Source organism: Garra rufa, chromosome 14, assembly GCF_049309525.1.
Source record: "Garra rufa chromosome 14, GarRuf1.0, whole genome shotgun sequence".
NCBI lineage: Eukaryota > Metazoa > Chordata > Actinopteri > Cypriniformes > Cyprinidae > Garra > Garra rufa.
In genome coordinates this window covers 10574654-10599222 of record NC_133374.1, presented here as the reverse complement: position 1 = coordinate 10599222, position 24569 = coordinate 10574654, and the positions used below count along the sequence as shown (strand labels likewise).

General features: G+C 37.4%; 2 protein-coding genes across 3 annotated transcripts; one reads left to right on the top strand and one right to left on the bottom strand.

Annotated features, from left to right (window-relative positions):
* The first annotated feature begins 1508 nt into the window (after window positions 1–1508).
* LOC141284771 (selenoprotein N-like) lies at window positions 1509–9891 on the top strand. Its single transcript, XM_073817785.1, has 12 exons — window positions 1509–1865; window positions 3089–3206; window positions 3392–3522; window positions 3789–4001; window positions 4204–4328; window positions 4479–4616; window positions 7085–7166; window positions 7326–7514; window positions 7678–7783; window positions 8533–8645; window positions 8756–8857; window positions 8952–9891. Exons 1-12 carry the CDS (start codon window positions 1671–1673, stop codon window positions 9117–9119), a joined length of 1680 nt encoding a protein of 559 aa, XP_073673886.1. The 5' UTR covers window positions 1509–1670; the 3' UTR covers window positions 9120–9891.
* A 776-nt stretch (window positions 9892–10667) lies between these two features.
* LOC141284918 (oxidation resistance protein 1-like) lies at window positions 10668–24454 on the bottom strand. 2 transcript variants are annotated; one of them, XM_073817948.1, is made up of 15 exons: window positions 24185–24454; window positions 23339–23562; window positions 23112–23266; window positions 22241–22308; window positions 18980–19132; window positions 18707–18838; window positions 18405–18589; window positions 17021–17349; window positions 16784–16928; window positions 16460–16634; window positions 14857–14967; window positions 13091–13243; window positions 12018–12113; window positions 11829–11902; window positions 10668–11726 (listed from the first exon to the last, which is right to left on the bottom strand). In XM_073817948.1, exons 2-15 carry the CDS (start codon window positions 23398–23400, stop codon window positions 11591–11593), a joined length of 1974 nt encoding a protein of 657 aa, XP_073674049.1. In that variant the 5' UTR covers window positions 23401–23562; window positions 24185–24454; the 3' UTR covers window positions 10668–11590. The 2 variants fall into 2 exon arrangements, with proteins under 2 accessions (XP_073674049.1, XP_073674050.1); XM_073817949.1 differs by lacking the exons at window positions 22241–22308; window positions 23112–23266; window positions 23339–23562; window positions 24185–24454 and adding an exon at window positions 21967–22079.
* Between the last annotated feature and the right edge of the window lie 115 nt (window positions 24455–24569).

Genomic DNA, 24569 nt, shown 5'->3' with positions numbered 1-24569 from the left:
ATGTATAACCCTGTCCAGAGCATTCAGAACTTCAGACTGGGCTGAAGGTTCACCTTCCAACAGGCCAATGACCCTAAGCACACAGCAAGAGTGGCTTATAGACAATGTCTGCCAGACCCCATCCAACGTGACAGAGCTTAAGAGGTGAGGCAAAGAATGGCAGATAATTGCCAATTGTTGATGTGAAAACTACTACAGTGCAGTAATACAGTGCTCATCTTGGTGGACTACACTGGATTTGACAGTTCCAAGACACTTGTAAGTTCGCAAACACGACTGTATGACACATGGTTACTTATGGTTTGAAATGATAAGCTGTCCTTCCTGTCTGCTTGTACCACTGTATTAGGCCTCCTTTATTACAGACATGGCAGTTTATTGCCCTGGCCACCTATGCAGTCTTAATGCCTCCCTGCAGCAGTACTATGGCCTGTTCACTCAGGTGACCAGGGACCATGGGAATCCTTCTTCTGGTGTTTTTTTTTTTTAGAGTCATAAAAAGGTCTCTATAATATCCTAAGGTTTTGTAACTGGCTTTAATAGGGGCCCATTAGGGGCAGTCATGACCTAATAGTTAGAGAGTCAGACTTGTAACCTGAAGGTTGCAGGTTAAAGTCTTAGGTCCGGCAGGGATTGTTGGTGGGAGGAGTGAATGATCTTATGCGGGAGTAAGTGTTCCTATGCAAATGCATTGTGGTACTCAATAATGGTGGAGGACAATGGGGCGGAAGATAAGAATTGTTGAATGAATAAGTTTCTTTGTGCACAAAAAGCATTCTAGCTGTGTAAAATTACGGTTAAACCACTGATGTCACATTTTAACAATGTTCTTACTACATTTCTTGGTCTGGGAACATTTTAGTTGCATTGCTGTCTATGGAGGGTCAGAAAGATTATCAAACATGTCCTAATTTGTGTTCCTAAGATGAACAAAGGTCTTAGGGGTTTGGAACAACAAGAAGGTGAGTGATTAATGACATAATTTACATTTTTGAGTGAACTATGCCTTCAATTGCCTGGGAACTGTTGGCATCTTATTGACTGTTCCACAGGAGCATATGCAAACATGCAATACTTATGGTTTATTGAACAAGTATGAAAAATAATGTTCATAACCTTTTTGTTTCCTCATTTTTGAATATTATTGACCCAATTCTTTCGTTCTCACTTATTGTTAACTGAAATAGTCTACACGTCTAGTTTGCCTGTGGTTGAAATGTTCTTTTTACGTACATTACACAAATATTTAACTATTAGCACAAAGGACAAAAAGACAGATCCAGTACATTCTTTGGCCCCGAACCTTATAATTATGGTCGTACACCATATGCTGTTTCAAAACCTATTTGGCTGCCTAGCTAGACAGCATTTTCACCAACGTAGTCACCTTCTGAATAATGTCTAGAAGGGCAGCTCACAATATTTAAACAAACGCCCATCCAGTTCAAAGGCATGAATGTGCGCACTGGCCCTTTAAGAGCGTCAGACGTGATCCACTAACAGGAGAAGCAGGAGTGATTTCCTCTTGCGCCGCTACGATGTAACGGCTCACTGTACACCGAAGACGAACCAATGACTACAGTGTGACTTCACTTAAGAGTTTTTATATCGCTCTGGGCTATTTTTGCTGCCCAGTAGTGATTTACATAGCAGATAGAGACATTTATTAGATGATGGCCGCAGACGTGGATAAAACTCCTGCTGGAGAACCAAAGGATGATCATAATGAAGATTGCGCGACTCCATCCAGCAGACGCGCCCGCTCACGTTTCGTGCAACTCTCCAGTTTATTTCTCATCGCTGCTGTTCCCTTCATCGCCTTTTGTATTAAATATTACCAGGACGTCCAGCTTGTGAAACGACATGTAAGTTACTACCAGTTTGGTCAGAATTTCATTGCAGTTTGACCCGTGAAGGAGGGATGCTTCCTAGTGATTTACCGCAACTGTTCAAGCCACATGTAGCCCTTGCAGTTTGTTAAAATGCAATAGAATTTAGTTTCAAATATTCTTCTAAGATTAATTATCCAGACCTGAACTGTCTTTGCCACGTCTTTCTTTTGTTGTGTGAGAACAGTAAACTTACATCTGCTGTTCCAGCTGCCCGCTGTTTTATAAGGGTTGGATAATTGCCACAGCTGGGCAAGTCTGTTGGAGCACCAACCCCCCTCTTTCTCATATATCTGTTACTTCTGTGTCGCTTCGTACAACAAATAGACTTTCCAGGCTACCCTACTTCTCAGAAAGATAATAAACCCAGACACAACATAAAAAGTATGTCAAGAATTCAGTTAAAAAAAAATAGTAGACACAATCACGTAGACATTGTGTCCTATTGCCTCAGGGTAAATATGCTGTGCATACAGCATACAGCTCATTCGAGTCGAATCTTTTTAATAAATCAATGGAACAGGTCAACAGAACCAGTCTGAATGATTCGGATGAATCAGTCCGAGTAGTTCAAAAGTCAGCAAGCCACTGACTCATTGAATCGTGTCTTTCAAACATGTGATTCGTAATGAATCAAGCACTGATGAGTAATCGAGTATAAAAAGAATCTGTAAATAAAGCAGATTGTTTTTATTTATAACAGATTATTTAACTAATTGCAAAATTAAAAGATGGTTTGCACTTACATCACGAATTGGCCAGTTACCCAGATGTGCGGTCATATTGGCGATACTCATATGATTAATGTACTACTGCGCAATATTTTGACAAACTAAAGTTAATAGGTGGTAAAGATATGTACGGGCAGCTTTAATTAAGATATAAGCCTAATATTTCATCTGCCTGACTGAAAATGATAAGAACAAACACAAATGTTGTCATGTTTCAGTTCAGCCAACCACAAACGCCTTTTGTTCCTAAGTTTTTGCAATCATCTTTTTAGTTTTTTATAACTTTTGGCAGTCAATAGTACTCCAAATGTTTTTTTGGAGTCAGACCAATTAGCACAGCCCTAAACATGACAATAACTGACCATTGTCATCAGCAAAATATGCGAGTTTTGTTCGGTTCAGTTGCATTGCTTACGTTCAGTGCTGCCAATAGAGGTTTCTTTTGTGTTTGGATTGTGTCTTTTGTAGGAGGCAGGACTGAAGGCACTGGGAGCAGACGGACTCTTTTTCTTCTCATCCCTGGATACTGATCAAGACCTCTATCTCAGTCCAGAGGAATTCAAACCCATTGCAGAAAAACTCACAGGTATTACTCTTGCTCTCTGTGCACTTTCAGCGCACTTTCTGAGCACTAACATCCTTTCACTGGCAGATATTGTCTATTGAAGCAGAATTAAGATTCAAGGCCATAATTTCTATCACTGTAGAAAACTGAATTCCAGCTGTGTGTTTTAAAGCATTATTGTAATGCCTGATCTCTGTTGCCTGAAGGTGTGGCACCTCCCCCAGAGTTTGAAGAGGAGATACCACATGACCCAAATGGAGAGACACTGACCGTGAATGCTAAAATGCAGCCGCTACTGCTGGAAAGCATGACTAAAAGCAAAGATGGCTTTTTAGGGGTAATTTAAACACTGCACATTATTATAAATGTGTCTGAACTGCTAACAAGGTTATAAACAGACAGGGTGATACTTTAAAATCTTTTAAATGATTACAAAATTTATAACTGAATTACAACTACCCATAATAAGAAATGAGAATGTATAAGATATGATGAAAATTTAAGCTTAAATCTATTAAACAATTATAGAATGTGGACATGTCACAAGGTACAAACCCAAAATGTGTTTATAAGGTAAACTGAGTGCAGTGTCTTTCTCGTCAGGTTTCACACAGCTCTCTTAGTGGGCTGAGATCTTGGAAACGTCCAGCTGTTCCTTCATCCACGTTTTATGCCAGTCAGTTCAAAGCCTTCCTGCCACCCAGTGGGAAATCTGCCCTGGGCGATACTTGGTGGATCATTCCCAGCGAATTGAACATCTTCACTGGCTACCTTCCCAACAACCGCTATCATCCTCCCACACCACGAGGCAAAGAGGTATAAATATACCTTTTAAAATTGTTCAGATAGTTGTATTTGTTTAGATGCTTGAGCTGAATTACATCAACAAACCGTTTTCATTTAATGTTACTTTGATTTACCCACGTTGAAAAATTGGTGATCTGAGGTTATCAAGGGCTTGTTTAGTCAATTTGTTTAGTTGCTGGATAGATGATGTGACTGTTTCATTTCCCTCCAGGTGCTGATCCACTCTCTGCTGAGTATGTTTCATCCGCGACCCTTTGTGAAAACTCGCTTCGCTTCACAGGGAGCTGTGGCTTGTATCCGGGCTGCTAGTGACTTCTATTATGACATTGTTTTCAGGTGAGTTAAAAAAACATGTAAGGTTTTCGTCATCCAAATGTTCTGTGTATGTAACTTAAAGAATATCTGATTGTAATTTCAGTTTTAACTTTTTTTAAAAGTAAGCCTCTAACCGAGTCTGATCATATTGTGCTGTCATACTAATTACAGAATCCATGCTGAGTTCCAGCTAAATGATGTTCCAGACTTTCCATTCTGGTTCACTCCTGGGCAGTTTGCTGGTAACATCATCCTCTCCAAAGATGCTTCTCACGTCCGAGAGTTTCACCTCTACGTCCCAAATGACAAGTCAGTCTTCCTTCCACTGTTCCTAATTGTAAGAACTTTTAAGGTGTTGAGTGTAGGGCTGCATAATTAGTCTGTTTCTCTCAATTATTTTAGCATAATTGTCTGCAATATTTGTCCACTGGTTCCACATTCATCCATATTAAAGGTGACCTATTATGCCCCTTTTTACAAGATGTAAGATATACACACTCTGAGGACATCAGAGATAGAGTTGGGATACTCGGACTTGTACTCGGACTCGAGTCCGGTCTCGAGTTCAATTTTTAGCGGACTCGGACTTGTCACGGACTCGGATGCGTTTTGACTCAGACTTGACTCAGACTCAAGCTTTTCGGACTCGGGAATAATTGCAGAGTCCAGGGACAGTTGACGAAAATTTATTACGAAAGTGACATTCAGTATTCGCACTTGTTTAAAAGTCTTGCCAGAACTTGAAAGCCTGCTGGTTTCTTTGCATACACAAACCCTCAAAGTGCGCTCAACGAAAGCGCCTCTCAGTAAGCGTGCAAATGCTGAATTAAGTTTACTTTTGGATGTTATTGCTACACATTTACACGAAAAGTAATGTCAAAATGCACCGTCTTGGAGAGTATTAATGCAAATGCGGTCGGTTTTGTCTTGTGAGTGAATTTAAACAGTTGGGAGAAATACAGATGTGTCACAATATATGATCGGTGCATCCGGTCTTAAAGCGACAGCAATGTAAACCTGCTGCAGCAGACTGCGTCATATTAAATTTGCCTATTTTATCTCACAATTCAGAATTTTTTTTTTTTTTTTTTTATATGTTGTATTTCGGACTTTATAACTCAAATTAACTCAGAGTTTTCTGAGGGGAAAAATGTCAGAAGTGTGGGATTTAAACTCATGATTTTGAGCTGAGGGGAAAAGGGAGAATGTCATTTCTTATCAAAATTGTGAAATATAATCTCGGAATTGTGAAAATAAAGTCAGAATTTTGAAATATAAACTCAAATTTACTTTTTTTTTTTTTACTCTTTTATTCCATGGCCTCCATAGACTGCTTCTTAAAAACTGTCACCTTACAGCCTCATTTTCATCCAAGAAAAAAAAAAATCAAAATGCCATCTACCCTGTCTAAGGTCTTAACATTCATCATATAAAACCCAAAACAGCCAAAATCAGAGATAAGAGGTGAATTTTCTGCTCCTCAGGTCTCATTCACTAAGCTTCCTACCCACCCCATTGAATTTATACATTTACTATATAACAGCAAATAAAGACAAGTTCTGTCCTGCCCTATAATTTTTCACATTCTAAAAGCTGTTTCACTCTGAAATATGTCACAATACATAAGTTATAACTTCTGTTACATGACTTTAAAGTTTGCTGAGCAGGACACTAATTATAAGATGGTGTGAAATCAAAAATCCAAATGGCAATAGCTGTTTGCTTTTTTACATTTAAATTGTCATTGCCTTATTCTAGTTGGAAAGGTTAAAACAAGGTTAAGATACTGACAAACAGTAGTGTTCAGTTGGACTCGGACTCGACCCATTTGTACTTGGACTTGAGTCCGACTCGACTCGGACTCGAATGGCTAAAGATTCGGACTCGACCCAACACTAATCAGAGACTTAAGTAAGGTTTTAGCTCAAAATACCTGACGGATAAATTTTTATTTTATAGCTTGTTAAAATTGCATTTTTAGAGTATAAGCCAAAACGCACAGTTTTTGTGTTTGTCCATTTAAATGCAAAAGAGCTGGTGCTCCTGGCCCTTTTTTTCAGAAGAGGGCGGAGCTACAAGAGCTGGCAAAAACAAAACAGGACAATCTCACGCACTGAAAATGTCAGAAACTCTCAGAAAACATACTTGGTTTATAAGTCAGTAATCCTTTTCCTGGGGACATTTCCTTTGAAAATGAAATTTACCCATTGTGTCCTCAGTGGCTCAGGTGGAGGGAAGTCTATGGAGACTCCTATGTTCGTTGATGCATCCCAAAACACAACACTTGTAATGCCTCTTTGGTGCTGGCTTTCTATATCTCCAGCAGCTACAGCAAGAAAAACGTAATGGCGGACTGCGGCTTCTCACTCAGGGCTGTGTCTATGCTGATAGGGCAGAGATCGTCCCAAATGGGCGGAATTTCTCCTTACAGTGATGTAGGGACGTGTTCTGTTTTTGATTTATTGGGACTATTAAAAAAAAATGAGTGGGTTTATTTGTAACATTATATGCTGTTTTTCTTACACACTGCGGCCACACAACTGTGTTCAAACACCTTATAAAAGTGATTTTTGCATAATAGGTCCCCTTTAATAGAAAAACAGTAGGTTATTAGGTATTTGGAATAAGTAGAGATTTAACTGTATTACTTCTTAATGTAGAGAATTTGTTAAATACTATAAATATACTCTGGAAACTAGATGAGATTTAAAAAAAAAAAACATATCAGTTTAACCATTATCCTGCAGCCCTAGTTGATTCTGTGTTTTATATGGCAGATCTTTGAATGTGGACATGGAGTGGCTTTATGGAGGCAGTGAAAGCAGCAACATGGAGGTGGATATTGGATACCTGCCTCAGGTTAGTGCTCATGTTTTTTTGCAGAACATCTTCTGAGGGTTTTAAATTGTGGTATACATAATACTAAAAATGCTTTTGCTGCACATTTTTTAGTCAGGTTTTCTTATTGCATTCTTAGCTGAAACATGCATGAGGTAAATGAGCCATATATGTTTTTAGATGGAGCTCAGAGCAGAAGGTCCCTCCACTCCCTCAGTGATCTATGACGAGCAGGGGAACAAGATTGACAGCCGAGGGGAGGGAGGAGAGCCCATTCAGTTTGTCTTTGAGGAGATTGTCTGGAGTGAAGAGCTGAGCAGAGAAGCAGCATCCAGATGCCTGGAGGTCACAATGTACCCATTTAAAAAGGTAAGGTGAATCCCCTGCCTCTCAGTCCTCAACTGTATCACAGATTATACTTAAACACCTGAAATCTACAAGATATCATTGCATTTTTTCTGATGATGGTTGAACAGTTGAAGTGTTTGCAATGTTGTTGTTATCAATCTCATCGATGTTTTCTTTTTGAAAGGTGCCATATTTACCATTCAGTGAGGCCTTTAGCAGAGCTGATGCAGAGAAGAAGCTGGTTCACTCCATCCTGCTCTGGGGAGCTCTGGATGACCAGTCATGCTGAGGTTGGACACCCAAAAACAGGCATAACAAATAATACAAAGTTTTGGTGCAGTTAAAGGGACAGTTCACCCAAAAATGAAAACTTTGCCATTAATTACTCACCCTTATGTTGTTCCAAACCCGTGAGACCTTTGTGTTCATCTTTGAAACACAAATTAAGATATTTTTGATGATAATCCTTTAGCTCTCTGACCCTGTATAGACAGCAAAGCTACTGAAATGTTCCCAGACCCAAAAACATAGTTAGGACATTCGTAAAACAGTCCATTAATATTTTTGTGTGCAAAGAAAACAAAAAATAATGACTTTATTCAACAATTCTTCTCCTTAAAATCATGCATTCTGCCATTATCGAGAAGAAATGTTGAATAAATTTATTTATATTTATAAATTATTCTCATAGCTTCGTAAATTGCGGTTAAACCACTGATGTCAAATGGACTATTTTAACAATGTACTATGTTTCTTGGCCTGGGAACATTTCAGTTGCATTGCTGTCTATGCAGGTCAAATAGCTATCACATTTCATAAAAAATATTTTGGTTTGTGTTCCGAGGATGAACAAAGGTCTTGCGGGTTTGGAACAACGTAAATAATTCTTGACAATTTTCAATTTTGGGTAAACTATCCCTTTAATCATGCATCAGAACTGTTTTAAAGCTAGAGTTCTAAGGTTCTTTCAAATATTGTACATTAGATGTTTCTCTAATTTGCATTCTGTACACTTCTCTCACTCCTTATTTCCGTTTAGGTTCGGGGCGGACTCTTCGAGAAACAGTCCTCGAGAGTTCGCCCGTTTTGGCCTTGCTCAACCAGAGCTTTATCAGCAGCTGGTCTCTAGTCAAAGAGCTGGAGGATCTGCAGGTGGGAAGTTTGGGTTATTTAGCTGACACATGTTGTAAAGTTAAACAAAACGGTACTTTTTTTTTTTTTTTTTTAGACATTAGTGCTAAATGTGATTTCCCTTCATTTAGGCTGATAAAAAGAATCTGCACTTGAGTGAAAAGGCTACTTTACATTTGGAAAAGTACACTTTTCCAGTGGAGATGATGGTGGCGTTGCCCAACGGCACTGTGGTGAGTCTGCTTTAGCTTTCTTAACCAACTATTCAGTCTGTGCCAACTGTTCATGTTCAGGTTGCTTAGATGAATATCACTGTAACTTCTCTAGGTTCATCACATCAATGCTAATAATTTCCTGGACCAGACATCCATGAAACCAGAGGAAGAAGGGCCTGCTATCAGTTTCTCAGCAGGTTTTGAGGATCCTTCAGCTTCCACATACATTCGCTTCCTGCAGGAAGGACTCGAAAAGGCTAGACCTTACCTGGAGTCATAAAACTGATATGAGATCTTTCCAGAAACATCGGTGCACATTAGAGGGGAGTGTATGAGGGGGGAAAAAAGAGAAAAGAAGCACTGATATCAGCTCCGCTCCCCCGTGTCTGATTTTAGGAACTGAGTGTGGAGGAGCCGACAGAATTTTCTCATTCAGAAGGCAGCTTCCTTAAAGTGACGCATTACATGTAAATGCTCAATATAACATGTTGTCACTAGGGTCAAAAGAGTAGTTTGTCACCCAATGAAACTCATATATTTTTATATAGAACACTTCTTGAGTGACGAATGTCATTAGTCTGATCCATTGTTCAGACGAATGAACTGAAACTGCATTATGTTGTATATTGATCTGATAAAACCACTTTTATACTTTTGTTTCATGCATACAAAGCCACTTATGCTTTGCTGCATAATTTCCAGATAGTTCTGTAGGACACAGAAGGGTGCTGGCTGTTGCTTCCTCGATTAGGCAGTTTGTGATGGTCTGGTCTGAAAGCCCAATCAGGGTGAGATCAGGCCTGATGTTGTTGTTTAAGTCTGTGGAAGCGCAACGTCTGCTTTTCTGTGTCTGAACAGAATACTGGCACTATGCTAAAACACACAAAGCAAAGCTTTGGATTTCAGCACAACACAGCTGCAGGAAAGCTGCCATGGGCTCTAATATATCACGCCTGAAATCCACTTTCATCTAAGGGTGGAGGTACATAATGGTCAGTTAGCGACATCTAATTTTTTGTCTTTTATAAATTAAATATAATGCAAAAAGCTCACATGCACTCACGTCTGATTCTTTTATCACATTTAAGCTGTAGACCAGAGTAGAAACAGGAAGGAACACTAGTTGACAGAGTATTCATTGTCTTTAAACGGTGCAATAGGCTGTTAATCTTTTCAGCAGGTAACTTTTGCACTACTATTCAAAAGTTTGGGATCCTACATGATCCTACAGAAATCTTTCTGATTTGCTGCTCAAGAAACTTCTTTTTCATCAATGTTGAAAAGAGTTGTGCTGCTTAATATTTTTTGTAGACACTGAGTGAAATAGATTAATAGAATGTTCAATGTCTTTACTGTCATTTTTGATTAATTTAAAGGCATAGTTCTCCCAAAAATGAAAATTCTGTCACTAATTACTCCCCAAACATACAAGACCTTTGTTTATCTTCTGAGCTCAAATTAAGATATTTATGAATCCGAGAGCTCTCTGACCCTTCAAAGATGGTAAGGGTACTACCACGGTCAAGGCACAGAAATGTAGTAAGGACATCGATAAAATAGTCCATGTGCATCAGTGGTTCAACCATAATTTTACAAAGCTTACAAGGGTCAAAAAGCTTGAATTTCATCAAAAATTTGGAACGACATAAGGATGACTAATTAATGACTGAGTTTTCTTTAAGCGTCCTTGCTGAATAAAAATTACAATTTCGAACTGACCCTAAACTTTTAAATGGTAGTGCATGAAAAAAGTAACTGCAGTTTGTGTAAATGCAATTCTCCACCGGTGTCAAATGTTTTTTTTTTTTTTTAAATAAATAAAACAGTGTTGTTGTTAATCTGATCATTTATTAGATAATGAGTTAATGAACACTTTCAGTACTGAGTGACTCCAGTTTCACATGTATAAATATTGCATTGGTTTTGTAGGACTATCATTTTTTTTTTGTACAGATAACTTAGTGAACTGATGTTATTACCATTGTAAGAGTTATTTACAGAAAGAAGGCTTTCCTACAGTCTGGAAACCCATCCACACATGTACTTAAGACTTTTTGTGGATGTCTAAGAAAAGACTGCAACACAAAAAGCCTCATAAGACTCAAGAAACATGCAACTGAGGGTTGTGTGATGTTTATGTGTGTGGTATTTGACCCAAAGTCATTTTTGTCTTGGTTTTGTTTTGGCTTGAGTGTTGAGAAACCTTTTCCATGTGTAAAAGTATAGCTGTGGGTTTAAACTAATGCCTAAACCAGTGTTTATAGCCATTGCTGTGCTGACGAAAAGTGGACGAGGCTTTAATCAGTCATATTTAGTCAGGGCGTTGCTTATTCAACACGGATAAAAAAAGTTCCTCATCACAGTATTCAAGCTGTAACCACAGGATCTGTGATCAACCTCACCAGTACAAACACATACTGCTTAGATGATGTTATTTATGCAGACAGTCCTCCATTCTGTCCCAGAATATTATTTCTTGTGATGAAGTGCACACATTCAAATAATGAACTGGACCCAAAAGCATCTTAATCACAAGACAAAACGGGTTTTCTTCATCATGGTGGTAAAGATGTTAGGTGAGCTTTCATTCCCTTGACTTACCTTCGAGCTGAATATCCGCTGTTCACAGTCCGCATTGCCTCTTTCCTTTGATTTACAGGTGTCAGTAAACTCTAAAGAATTAGTTTGTCTGTTAATGGCCATATTTCCACTAAATCATGATGTTTTGGATTATTTTCAATGCTTGTCGTGTCAGCCGAATGTCCAGGCTTCCAACTCTAGAATCGTGAAGTCGTTGGTCTCAGACAGGCTGCAGTTATTAAAGGTAAAACAGGGGCTGCTTCTGCCCAAGAATAACCTCTCGTCCACCCACAAACCAAAGTGACCACTGGGATGAAAGGAGACAAATTAGGTTTATAAATCTAAAATTAAGAAGAAGATCTGCATTTAGATTTGCAAATGAACATTTTTGCACAATACCAATATGTACCTTCCTCCTCCAATGGCAAAAGAGTCCAAATCTCCTTTGATAAAAAAAGAGTTTTCTCCAGTCCAGTGGAAACACTTAAAGGAAACAAATGGAAAGTTGAAGGCGTTTAAAAGATATTTTCATTGTACACCTGTCTATTTGTTTCCCTCACTGACAATAAATATTCTGAAAGTCTTTATTGGAATTTACCTTAAAGCGTGGATGAGACAGGAATAGGAAGGTCTCTCCAGTTCCATAAAATGCCTCACTAGGATGCAGCGGATGTGAGAGGAAGCTCCCAAAAACCTAAGTAGTAGTAAAAACCATTCAGTAACTAACCAATATACATTTACAAGAGCAAAACATCTGTCTTAGAAGCAATATTTCAATTCATTGTGGGGAATTAAAGCAAAGTTCACTTCCACAATAAAAAAATTCCTGATCATTTACAAACCCCCATGTCATCAAAGATGTTCATGTCTTTCTTTCTTCAGTTGCAAAGAAGTTAAGTTTTTTTGAGGAAAACATTCCAGGATTTTTCTCCATATAGTGGGCTTCAATGGTGGCCAATGATTTAAAGGTCCCAATTGCAGTTTCAATGCAGCTTCAAAGGGATCTACATGATCCCAGCCGAGGATTAAGGATCTTGTCTAGCGATATGATCAGTCATTCTTAAAAAAAAAAAAAAAAGTAAATTTATACACTTTTTAATCACAAATTTTCATCTTGCATTATCTTTGCAGTGCGCATGCGCATATTTACACATTGTGTAATCATGTTGGAAAGGTCATGCGCGGTTGGGTGAAAAACTCATTTTCTCCTCCAACTTCAAAATCGCCTGACATCTTTTTTTTGTAAAGGGGATTTCACTTTTTTGCACTTTTGCTTTGTAAACACTGGGTCGGTACCACAGCCTCTGCTTATTTGTGGTTAAAAAGTATAGAAATTTGTATTTTTCTGAGAAAATGGCCGATTGTTTAGCTAGATAAGACCCTTATTTCTCGGCTGGGATCGTGTAGAGCCCTTTGAAGCTGCATTGAAATTTCCATTTTTGATGTTTAGCCCGTTGGTCACCATTGAAGTCCACTATATGGAGAAAGATCCTTGAATGTTTTCCTCAAAAAACGTAATGTCTTTGCGACATGATTGGATGACATGGGGGGTGCATAAACTATCAGGATTTTTTTTTATTCTGGGAGGGAACAACTTCTTTAAAATCACATGAACAGCGACTATTGAGCTTTAAATGCCCATTCTGATCAGAGCTGTGAAAAATGTATGACCTGCTGGTTGTGGTCCTTGATAAGAATCAGCACAGGCGAGTCAGTGGTGCTGAGTTTTCTGTATAGAGTCTTGAGACTGGCCCCGTGTTTGTCCGTGCTGTACGACAGCTGCCACGTGTGTCCGATTGTACGTGGAGGCAGTTCTTTTGAGATCTGAGTGAAGACAATTTACTAATTAAACACACTTGGCCTTCAGAATCAAGTCAAGTCTTTTTTTTGCAAAGCATGACTTTGGGTAAGCATATTTCATGTACAGTCAAATCAAAAATTCTTCAGGCACCAGACATACTATATTGCTAAAAGTATTAGGACACCTCCTTCTAATGAACAGGTTTGAATTTTACAGCAACAGGTTTGACAGGGCCCTCATCACCAAACACCAATGACTTGTACATACACTATATGGACAAAAGTATTGGGACACCCCCCTCTTTAGAACAGAAGAAGGCACTTCCAAAACTGTGGCAACAAAGATGGAAACAATTCATGTATTTATAAATTGCATTTCTATCTCTGTTGCAAACGTTTTGGAAGTGTCAAAAATGACTACACCCATAGGTACAATTCATTGGTGTTTGGTGATGAGTTTTTGGTTCAAAGTCTGCATTTAAAATCACTCCAGAGATGTTCAGCTGGGATTAGGACTTTCTGAGAGGCATTGTCATGTTAGAATAGAAAAGGGTCCTGTCAAAGCTGTTGCTATCAAACTAGAAGAACACAATCCCCTAGAACAGGGGTCCCCAAACTTTTTTCTGAGCGGGCCACATAATTTTATTTTCTTTAATGGGGACCGGGTCAGTTTATAAAAGAAAATTCCATGGGCTGGACTACTATTATTATTATTATTTTATTATGGTTTTACCTGTATTTATTATACCTTTTAATGCTAGAATAGTTTATTTATTTTTTTATGCACCAGACAGACAAATGATCCTTTCTTTTCAAAAGATATACAGGTGCTTCTCAGTAAATTAGAATGTTATGGAAAAGTTCATTTATTTCAGTAATTCAACTCAAATTGTAAAACTTGTCTATTAAATACATTTAATGCACACAGAGTGAAGTAGTTTAAGTCTTTGGTTCTTTTAATTGTGATGATTTGGCTCACATTTAACAAAAATATATCTCTGGCATTGTTCAGAGGGCCGGTCCAAATGTGGGGGCGGGCCGCATTCGGCCCCCGGGCCTTAGTTTGGGGACCCCTGCCCTAGAATATCATTATATGCTTAAACAATAGGATCTGTACCCATGGAAATTACTACAGTAGTCAAACCTGTGAGTGAGTGTCCCAATACTTTTGCCAATATTGTGTATTATTTTTTATGTTATTACTAGTGGGTGCAGGACACTATAGTTCATTTATGTAAGTGAGGATAGCAAAATAAAGTAAACTCTGACATATTACACCCAAAAATTCTTCATGCTGTGGACTACCAGTAAAACTGATTAAAATTTGGGACCAAAAATTATTCAGACACTTTAACCTGATCATGTTTTGCTTAAGTGTTTTTTCTTTGACTGCTAATGTGACCTTTTTACACCACAGACTGAACAAAATTAATTGTATCAATAGTTGTGTAAACTAACCTTTCTATCAAGGTTACGTGACATTATCAAGATAAATTTGTTCTGACACAGTTTAACTGTCATATTTTTTTAACCATTTTCAAAACTATGGCAAATAAACTGTGATGATAATGTGAGAAATGTTGAAGGTCTGAATAAATTTTGGTTTGACTGTATGGTAGTACGTACTAGATACTGACCTCTTTAACTTGTTGGGCATCCAGTATGACACTCTGGTTCAGAATGTGACTCAAATCTTCTGGTTCAGCAGAGACAGCAGCTTTTGGCCCACTCTCCTCCACTGTCACCATCTGTAAAGGGACAACATGTGTATGACTGACCAACTCTTTCATAACTGTTTTAAAGTTTGGAGTCAGTAAGTTATATTTTTTTCCAAAGACATGAATACTTTTATTCAGTAATGATGCATTAAATTGATCAATTGTGATAACAAAGTGATAATAAAGACATAATGTTACAAATGAAATGCTGTTTTTTAAACTTTCTATTCATCGAAGAATCCTCGAAGATTTCCACACAAACACCAAATCAGCATATTAGAATGATTTCTGAAAGACACTGTCATGTGACACTGACAAATTCAGCTTTTCCATCACCAAAATAAACTACATTTACATTGTATTAAAATTGAAACATTGATTTTAAACTATTTTCCTATATTTCACTTTTTTTAAAGATGACCTTTATACACACTTTCAACAAAAACAAAAACAACTGTTGATGCTTAAAAGCGCATTTTGCTGGCTCTTAATAATCCCCAGTGGCACTGGACTTTAAACAGAATTAGTATTTTCCCCAGCTAAAAAAATGATTTTAAGTCAGTTATTTGTAATAATCCAGTGAGATTTTAGTTTGCACAAGGAGTCTGACAACAGCCAGTGCTCCACACAGAGATCTGATCTCATCATCATCCAGTCTGTCTGGAATGACATGAAGAGACAGAACAAACTGAGACTAAATCCAGAAGAACTGTGGCGATGTCTCCAAGATGCTTTAAGAAATCTACCTATTGCAATTTGAAATAAGTTACTGAAATTAGTTAATATACTTATATATATATATATATATAATATAATTTATTCCTGTGAAGCAAAGCTGAATTTTCAGCATCATTAATCCAGTCTTCAGTGTTACATGATCCTTTAGAAATGATTATAATATGCTGATTTATTATCAATGTTGGAAACAGTTGTGCTGCTTAATATTTTTAGGACCTGTGATACTTTTTTCAGGATTCTTTGATAAATAAAAAGTTAAAAGGAACAGTGTTTATTCAAAATAGAAATGGTGTGTTACAACATAGACTACTATTTGAAAGTTTGGGGTCAGTAAATTTGTTCTCTTTTTTTAAAAGAAAGCAAGGATGTGTTAAATAGATAAAAAGTGATAGCAAAGACTTATATTATTAGAAAAGTTTTACTTTTTATTTATCAAAGAATTATCAGTTTTAACACTGACAATATATCAGCATATTAGAATGATTTCTGAAGGATCATGTGACACTGAAGACTGGAGTAATGACTGATGAATGATGAAAATTCAATACTGCGTCACAGAAATAAACTATATTTTAAAGTATGTTAAAACAGGAAACCAATATTAGAAACTGCAATAATATTTCACAATATTACTGTTTGTTCTGTATTTTTGATCAAATAACTACAGCCTTGATGAGCATAAGAGACTCTATTAAAAAACATTTAAAATCTAACTGATCCCAAACTTTTGAACAGCAGTGAGTGTAAACATATTTGCAAAGAGCAAAGCATGTAAATGACTGACCTCCCAGTCCTCCCCGGCCTGGCCTTCAAGCGGAGACCCCTCCTCTTCCTCCTGCTCCTCCTCATCCAGAAGCACAAAATCCTCTTCATCACGCTCTGCTTCGTCCTCTTCACCTCCTTCCAGAATGCACAGGTCTGGCCGATGCTGGCTTAGGTAAGCATAAAGCTCATCTGAACTACAGCACAAAATGTCAGAAAGAGAGAAGAAACAAGAAAGTGAGATGAAGCAGTTTGTGCTATAACACTACCAGCATATTTCCGCCCTGTCTTGCTGTTTATTTCATTTCCTTAGGCAGACTGTGTAGTCTAGGTAAGGCTTACGTACCTTTCCTGCTGCATGGCGAACCAGGCGTCTCTAGAGGAGATTTTAGATTTAGAGAAAGTCTTTTTCTTCACATGCTGAAGCTTCTGTCGAATTCTCACAAACATCAGAGATCCATTTACACCACTAGATGTAGACGCACAAGTACCTGATGAGTAAAGAGAGCAATAACAATAAGTGAATTTAGTGATAAAAAAAAAGAGATAATCTTTGTTTTTATTATTTAGTATAAGTGATTACCTAACAGTTGTCTTTCCAAATATGATTGCTGTTCGGTTTTGTCTGTGTGTTCATATTCTTTGTTTCCTCTCTGAACGCTGTCAGGTCCTCCACAACAGAAAGTAGCAGCTGCTGTTAGCATTCCCCCGGACTCCAAAGTCAGCTGTTTTTCAGCTTCGGCCATGTCACCTGCCTCTCCACCTTCCTCATCCTCTTCCTCAGGTTTTGCACTCGGAGTTGCTGTCGGATCATGTGAAACAGAGGACTTGGGAGCAGGAACAGACTCTAATGCTGACTGACGGGTTTTCTTGTGCTCTTTTTTGCTCTTTGATGGCTTACAACTGTTAAATCTGGAAGAAAAAGGTTTAATTATATATAAACATCATGTACAGTTGAGGTTAAAAGCTTAAAAAATCTGCAAAAGATCATACAAAACGCATGTTATTTTTTATTTAGTACTGACCAGAATACGATATTTCACATAAGACATTTACATAAAGTTTGCTACTGAAAATAGTAGTTGAATTTATAAAAAATGACCCTGTTCAAAAGTATATACTCTTGTTTCTTAATACTGTATGGTTACCGGAATGATCCACAGCTGTGTTTTGTTTTAGTGATAGTTGTTCATGAGTCCCTTGTTTGTCCTGAACAGTTAAACTGCCTGCTGTTCTTCAGAAAATCCTTCAGGTCCCACAAATTCAGAATTTTTGTGTTTTTGAACGTATATGCATCTATTAAAGAAGGTACAAAAGCTCACTAATGCTTCAGAAGAAAAAAATTATGTATCAAGAGCCAGGGGGTGAAAACTTTTTGAATTTGAAGATCAGGGTAAATTTCAGAGAAGAAGCATATTCTGTAGCTTCTGAAGGGCAGCACTACATGAAAAAAATATGATATTTAGGCAAAATAAGAAAAATTTACACATCTTCATTTTGTTCAAAAGTTTACACCCCCGGCTCTTAATGCATTGTGTTTCCTTCTGAAGCATCAGTGATCTTTTGAACAGTCTGTAATAGTTGCATATGAGTGAGTGAGTCAGTGTGAAAAGATGGATCTCACAGTCATTGTTGGAAAGCATTCCAATACACAAAAATGCTAAAAACACTAAAGAATTTGTGGGACTCATGAACAACTATCAGTAAACAAAAAAAGCTGTGGATCATTCAGGTAACAACACAGTATTAAGAATCAAGTGTAAGTAAAATTTTGAATGGGGTTATTTTTTATAAATTCAACTATTATTTTCTCTTTTCTCTAGTTTGTAACAGAAGCACATTTCAAAAATACTTATAAAAAAGTTACAAACATTAAAATACAAAGTGTTATTGCTTGAATAATATGGCAGTACAAAGGCCATTTTTTAATTTTGGAAACAGCGTCCAAGCAGTAAACCAGGAAGCACCTGTGTGTTGCCTTGCTGAAGTGAATGTGAGAGATGTCTTTGTAGAAGGACACTGAGGCAAGATCATCCACAGAGCAGGAGAATACATATTCTTCACAGCCATTCTCCTGAACAAGTGGGTGAGACTTCTGAGGGTCAAAGAAGATCTTACTGGAAGTCACCAACAATATTCCTGAGACCACACCCTAGTGAGAATCAAGCAGAAAACCAAGAAACCAAGCAGAATCAAGAGCTAGAAATAAATATGCTGCATTTTATGAAATATAACAGAAATATAGAACAGCATAACAAAAACACAACACCTTTCTGTCTGTTATGTAACGAGAGAATAGTTTGAGGCAAGACATGCCAGCTGACCCCTCCCCCTGAGCGTATTCAGATGGAAGAGCCAACAGACATACATTTCCATCAGGTAAAGGAACCGCCTCCACATCCTAAGAGAGATATATAGACATCACACAAAGCAGCAGAAAAGAAGCCATTGTGAAACCATCACAGAATAGCATCCAAAAGAGCATAAAATGTCAACCAGCTGTTTTAAGGTTACACCCTCATTCATTTGTAAACACACTTACCATCAGCTTGTCATATTCTGCATCTGTGGAAGGTGACACAAGAGTCGCTGTTCCCACAACACCAATGTCAAGTACATGATCGAGGCTTTGCTCTTGTCTAGGATGCAGGTCAGAAGCCGTGTCTGTAGAAGTCGAGGCCTTGTTCTTGGGTAACTGTTTGAGGTGGTTCATAAGGAAAGACATAGTCAGACTGACAACGGTTTCACTTCCCTTCCTTCCACACTGCTGTACATCCCCTCATTTCCTTATTCATAGCCCTGTGACATCAGATGACTGGATAGAGTCACAGCATTCAGAAACTATGAGCCAATCACACAGATGCAGAATTCATGCAAATGGGATCATTGGACGCTATAACTTCCTGTCATAGATTATTTTCCTTTTCCAAGTTAGTCTCCCTGTGTGTTTAAGTAAATAAGTAGCAGAACTGTCCTGATAGATGAATATGAGCTTAACTGTGAATTTCTTTAAAGAACATGAACCGTAAAGTTAACCATGTGACCCTGGACCACAAAACCAGTTGTAAGTAGCACGGATATATTTGTAGCAATAGCCAACAATACAGTGTATGGGTCAAAATTATCGATTTTTCTTTTATACAAAAAAATCATTAGGATATTAAATAAAGATCATGTTCCATGAAGATATTTTGTAAATTTCCTACCATAAATATATCAAAACTTAAATTTTAATTAGTAATATGCACTGCTAAGCACTTCATTTGGACAACTTTACAAGCGATTTTCCTCAGATTCCAGATTTTGACCCTTATGACTGGTTTTGTGGTCCAGGATCATATATTAGATTGATTCCTGAATGATCATGTGACATTGAAGACTGGAGGAATAAATTACATTTGCTAAATATATTAAAATAGAAAACAGTCATTTGTTACTGTAAGTTAGTGCAATGAATATAATAATATTTAATAATATTACAGTTTCACTTGGTGGGAATAATAGACATATTTCAAGAGCTGTAAAGTAAAAAATCATATCTACCTGAAACCTTTGAACAGTAAAGTAAATATAATAAATATGATTTACTGTGCATTATAAAAATACATAGGGACAACATAAAAGAAAGCCTTTGCAGAAACAATTCTGACCTTTATTTCTGGTTTCATTCTTTCCATAAACTAGAAGGTGGAGCTCTTTTTGTTCTATGTTACACAAATCAATGAACTCTGTGCACAGTGTAATATCTGATCATCCAAACTTAAGTTTCTCCAACTGTCTCCAGGCATGCAAATATCGGTTGATAACATGTAAATCACAAATCCACACAAAAGTCTGCTGTTCTTATACTGGTGCCTTATGATTTGCATAGTTTTAACTTTAAAGGTCCCATATTGTCAAAATCAAAATTTCCTGGCTTTTTTCATGATAACTAAGGTCTAGGGGCTATCTAACTACCATATGAGTTTCAAAACAGTCAATCCACAGTAAACTGCACACAGCCTGCTTAAAGTAGCTGTTCATTTTCACAAGCAGCTGTGACTTCCATAACGATGTGACGTCCGATCGACTCAAGTCACCGCCTTCAGTCACAAACCAACGTCCCACCCTCCTTTTGTCAAACCCCCAGACAACAACGCATCCATTCCATTATTGAGCAACAACAACACGAAAACAAGTGGAGAAAACCCTGTTCAGTCGATAGATGTCAAGCTACGATCATTACACAGGCTTCAGAACAACGTTAATATAAGAGACCAGCGGCACGTCAACTTCAGCCTCTTTCACACAGCGATTCCGGTAAATACACGGATAATGTGTCCCACGATTTGTTCCGGAATTGTTTAATTTGGTTCATTCACAGTTGTTTTCCGGAATCTGTGTGTGCTTTACACACAACCCATAAAGACATGTGACGTTTGGATGTGAGATGTAATGCGACGCGTACGTTTCACTAAACTGAAACTAACCTGAACAAACTGTGCTTCAGCGCTGATAGTGAGGAGCTGGCTCTGCCTGATGATCGCTGCTTCATTCCACTTTGCACGTAACGTTATTTTTCGTTGTGAAGAGTCGCTTGATAACGTGCATCATTACTACAACACTGCCTTTAGGTTCTGGCTTTGGTTCACACAGTTCCCGTAATTTTCCAGAATCAGCGCGCATTGTGAAAGGGGCTTTACTAAAGCAACAGTTATGTAGCTTACTGCATTCGGTGTTTGAAAAAGAAAAAAACATTAATGATAATTCTAAAATATCCTGTTGAGGGGCGTTGCTAGACCCTTTTTACTGGGGCACGTGCCCCAGTAAAAATATGCTGTGCCCCAGTAAAATCTCAAATTTGAGTTATAATTTACATTGTTAATCCAAAAATAAAGACATGAAACTACATGCAACAACTGAATTAACGAGTAATGGGGGGCCTGTGCCCCAGTAGAGCTTTAGGTCTAGCAACTCTGTGATTGGCCTGGTTGTGCGTCACTCAGAAAACAACAAGCCAATCAGAAGAGAGGGTCATGAATATTAATTAGATGGGCCAAAATCGACCTGTTTTTGACAGAGCTCCTAAAAAAGGAGCTGTAAAAATATATTGAGATGGATTTTGGCACTTATACCGCAAATATATTCTTAAGGACATCAACAAATAAAATAAACCTCCAGAAATGTGTACAATATGGGACCTTTAACTTTTTAATGTGAAACCTACAGCACAACTTTCAGCACTTTGACAATCATTTCTAGACTTGAAACTGTTTAAACCCAGCATACTTCATAGCATACTAATGCAAGTCAGTTTGTTTCTAAATGGCAGAAAAGGAGTGTTGCAACACACTTCATCAGGTGGAGCTTAAATAACCACAGACACAAACTATTTTCAAACACTGTGTTTTTGTGGAACACTATTTAACAATAATTCACCTCACACATAAGAAAATAACAGATACAATAAGTAGAGAAGAGAAGAGATTTTGCTGGGTCATCAATGTTATTTCCTGGTTAATTCATTTCAAATAATGAAATATTAGTTACCAAATTCTTTGCAGTTGATATTCTCCCAATATATTTGCTGTTAAGTTTCCATCTTCTCCTAGAAATATCCATTTAGACTGTTTCATTACACATAATTCGCAGCTTGACTAGACAGCCTGGGGTGTTTCCAGTAACCTTTGTTCTAAAGTTATCAGTAGATGACAGTAACGTATGACATAAACGTTGGCTGTTATATTTATGGAGGCGTCTATCTTTTATCAACAGTATTACGAAGGCAATAGAGTGTGTGAATAAGCTTTAAAACTTTACTCACTCCATGTTCACTGTTTCTGCATGACTCCAAAGTCTTCAATGCTGGATCTTTAGCTGGAAATGCCGCCTCTATGAAAACAAAATGCAAAACACAAGCTGCATCAACTAGAGCCAAAGCAGATGTGTTTGTTTGTCAGTTTGTTTCTTCAGCTGTCTAAACTAAAGACACACAGAGAATGTTTAACAAGCAGTAACTAATTTTAAATCTTTGTGTGACAGTCACAGTTGAATCCAAGTATGTTATTTACAACACTTATAATGTAAGCGTGTAAAAACTGCAAGTTGAGTTTAATGTATACCACAATATTAAAGTTTAAGATCATTTAAGATATATATTTATAATGTTTTTGGAATAAATGGTCATAAGCTCACCAAGACTGCATTTCTCTGATCAAAAATACAATAAATATTATTACAATTTAAAACAACTGTTTAGTATTTTAATATATTTTAATATGCATTTCAATCCTGTGATGGCAAAGCATATTTTCAGCATCTCTTATTCCAGTCATCAGTGACACATGAGGCGAATATGCTGACATTTCATATTATCATCAATTTTGAAAAAATGTGTTGCTTAATATTGAATCTGCGGTATTTTTTTAATTATTTGATGAATATAATGTTTATTTGAAACAAAAAAGTTTTGTGACCTTTTAAATGTCTTTACATTTGTCTTTTTGATCAATTAATGCAACCTTTCTAAATAAAAGTGTTCATTTCTTTGAAAACAAGTCTTTCTGACCCCCAAACCTTGAACAATAGTGTAAATCCTTACTCCTTAATTCTAACTGTCAAAAAAGTCACTTTATAATCAAACACTATTAAGGTACAAATGTGTGGTTAGGTGCTTTACAAATCAGTTAACGTACCCTTTAGATAGTACTGTCTTAGTTTGGGGTTCCGGATTTGGTGCTGTCCTTTGACACACTCTTGCCCAACACTCTTCCCCAATTCCCCAATAGAACACTGAGCAGTAATGAAGCCTGGAGGCTGCGAAATTCCAGCAGGCAGCTTTGATCCCAATCTGAACCCAAAAGATGACATAGGTCTTATATTGAGCTTTTCATCCATTTCTTTAAACCCAGCCAAACCTTACCTGTTTTTAACATTTCCAAAGTAGCTTGCCCTGCTCTTGTCTCGCTGAGCTCTGTGGTCCATGAGGTTTGACTGCTGAGATTGAGAAAAGGCCAGTCAAAAATGTTTACCCTTTCAGTGCAAGAATCAGTGATGGAACGATTGCCCACTGCTGTGTCGGCATCTGAAAATCTTTCTCCTTCTTCTCACCATCCTCATCAGCATTCTCTGCACTCTACAGCAAACCTGCAATGTGAGACGAAGAGGGGCGATGAACAGTTTATTTCCTTCACCTTTTTTAGTCTCTGTACTTTTTAAATTTACTCAACATATATGCTTTTGCAATTTTGCAATGGCTAAAAACAAAATAAATGTTCTCTTTTCGACCATATAGTCTATTAAAGCGCACAGGTAAACAGATATATGCAAATTGGCCTACTGGAACCCAATATTACAAGCAAATACCAGGTTCGGTAATTATGTGGTTCATCTAAGATATACAAGCATCTAAAAACAGATGGTTAAAGCGGTTTCAGTCATTTAATGTCGAAGTAATAATCACAAAACAGCACAAGATGCGGTTTGTTGATATTGTCTGTGGTGCTGCAGGCCCGAGCTCCATCACAATGTCGCACTTCTGTGTCTCGCAGCTACAATAACAGATATTTACATTAATAATAAACACTTTAATACTCAGTACTGTCGCTTTACTGAATCCTTGATAAATATTTGTTATAGGTCCTGGTTAAAATTCTTTAGGAGTAACGTTAATCCTAATGATGGACCATTTACTGTGCTGGCGTTTATGTGTTCCACTAAACTTGAAATATAATGATTTAAAATAATTAAATATATGCATTTGGCTTACCTGGGTCTTTAATGATCCCGTATAACGACCAGCTGATCGGGATGCTCCTCATGATGCGCTGTCATGTGTTTTGATGCCTCTGCAGTGAATCTATCACCAGTCATTAGATAACAGAACCGGACCGAACGATTAAACTCGAACTTTTTCTTAAATTCCCAGTTATAATCGAAGTGTCGTTGTAGAATGCACCGACTGAAATTCTCTCTTTATATATATTTCAATTTATAAATCTACATTTGTTTCAGCGTTGTATGGCTAAGCATGTATATCAACTTTATCTGCAGGGTGACTTTTATTTTATTTTATTATTACATTTTTATATATTTACCAAACAATAACAATATATAAACCAGCAGCGTCTGTATTACATTTTCCTAAGCATAAA

Excerpts from the sequence above, each read along its gene's own strand:
- LOC141284918 (XM_073817948.1), bottom strand. The coding sequence starts at position 23,400 with ATGGACCACAGAGCTCAGCGAGACAAGAGCAGGGCAAGCTACTTTGGA. Across the intron at positions 16,635-16,783 it reads TTCGCCATGCAGCAGGAAAG|TTCAGATGAGCTTTATGCTT; the intron begins GTACGTAAGCCT and ends TTTGTGCTGTAG. Across the intron at positions 14,968-16,459 it reads AGGCCGGGGAGGACTGGGAG|ATGGTGACAGTGGAGGAGAG; the intron begins GTCAGTCATTTA and ends GTCCCTTTACAG.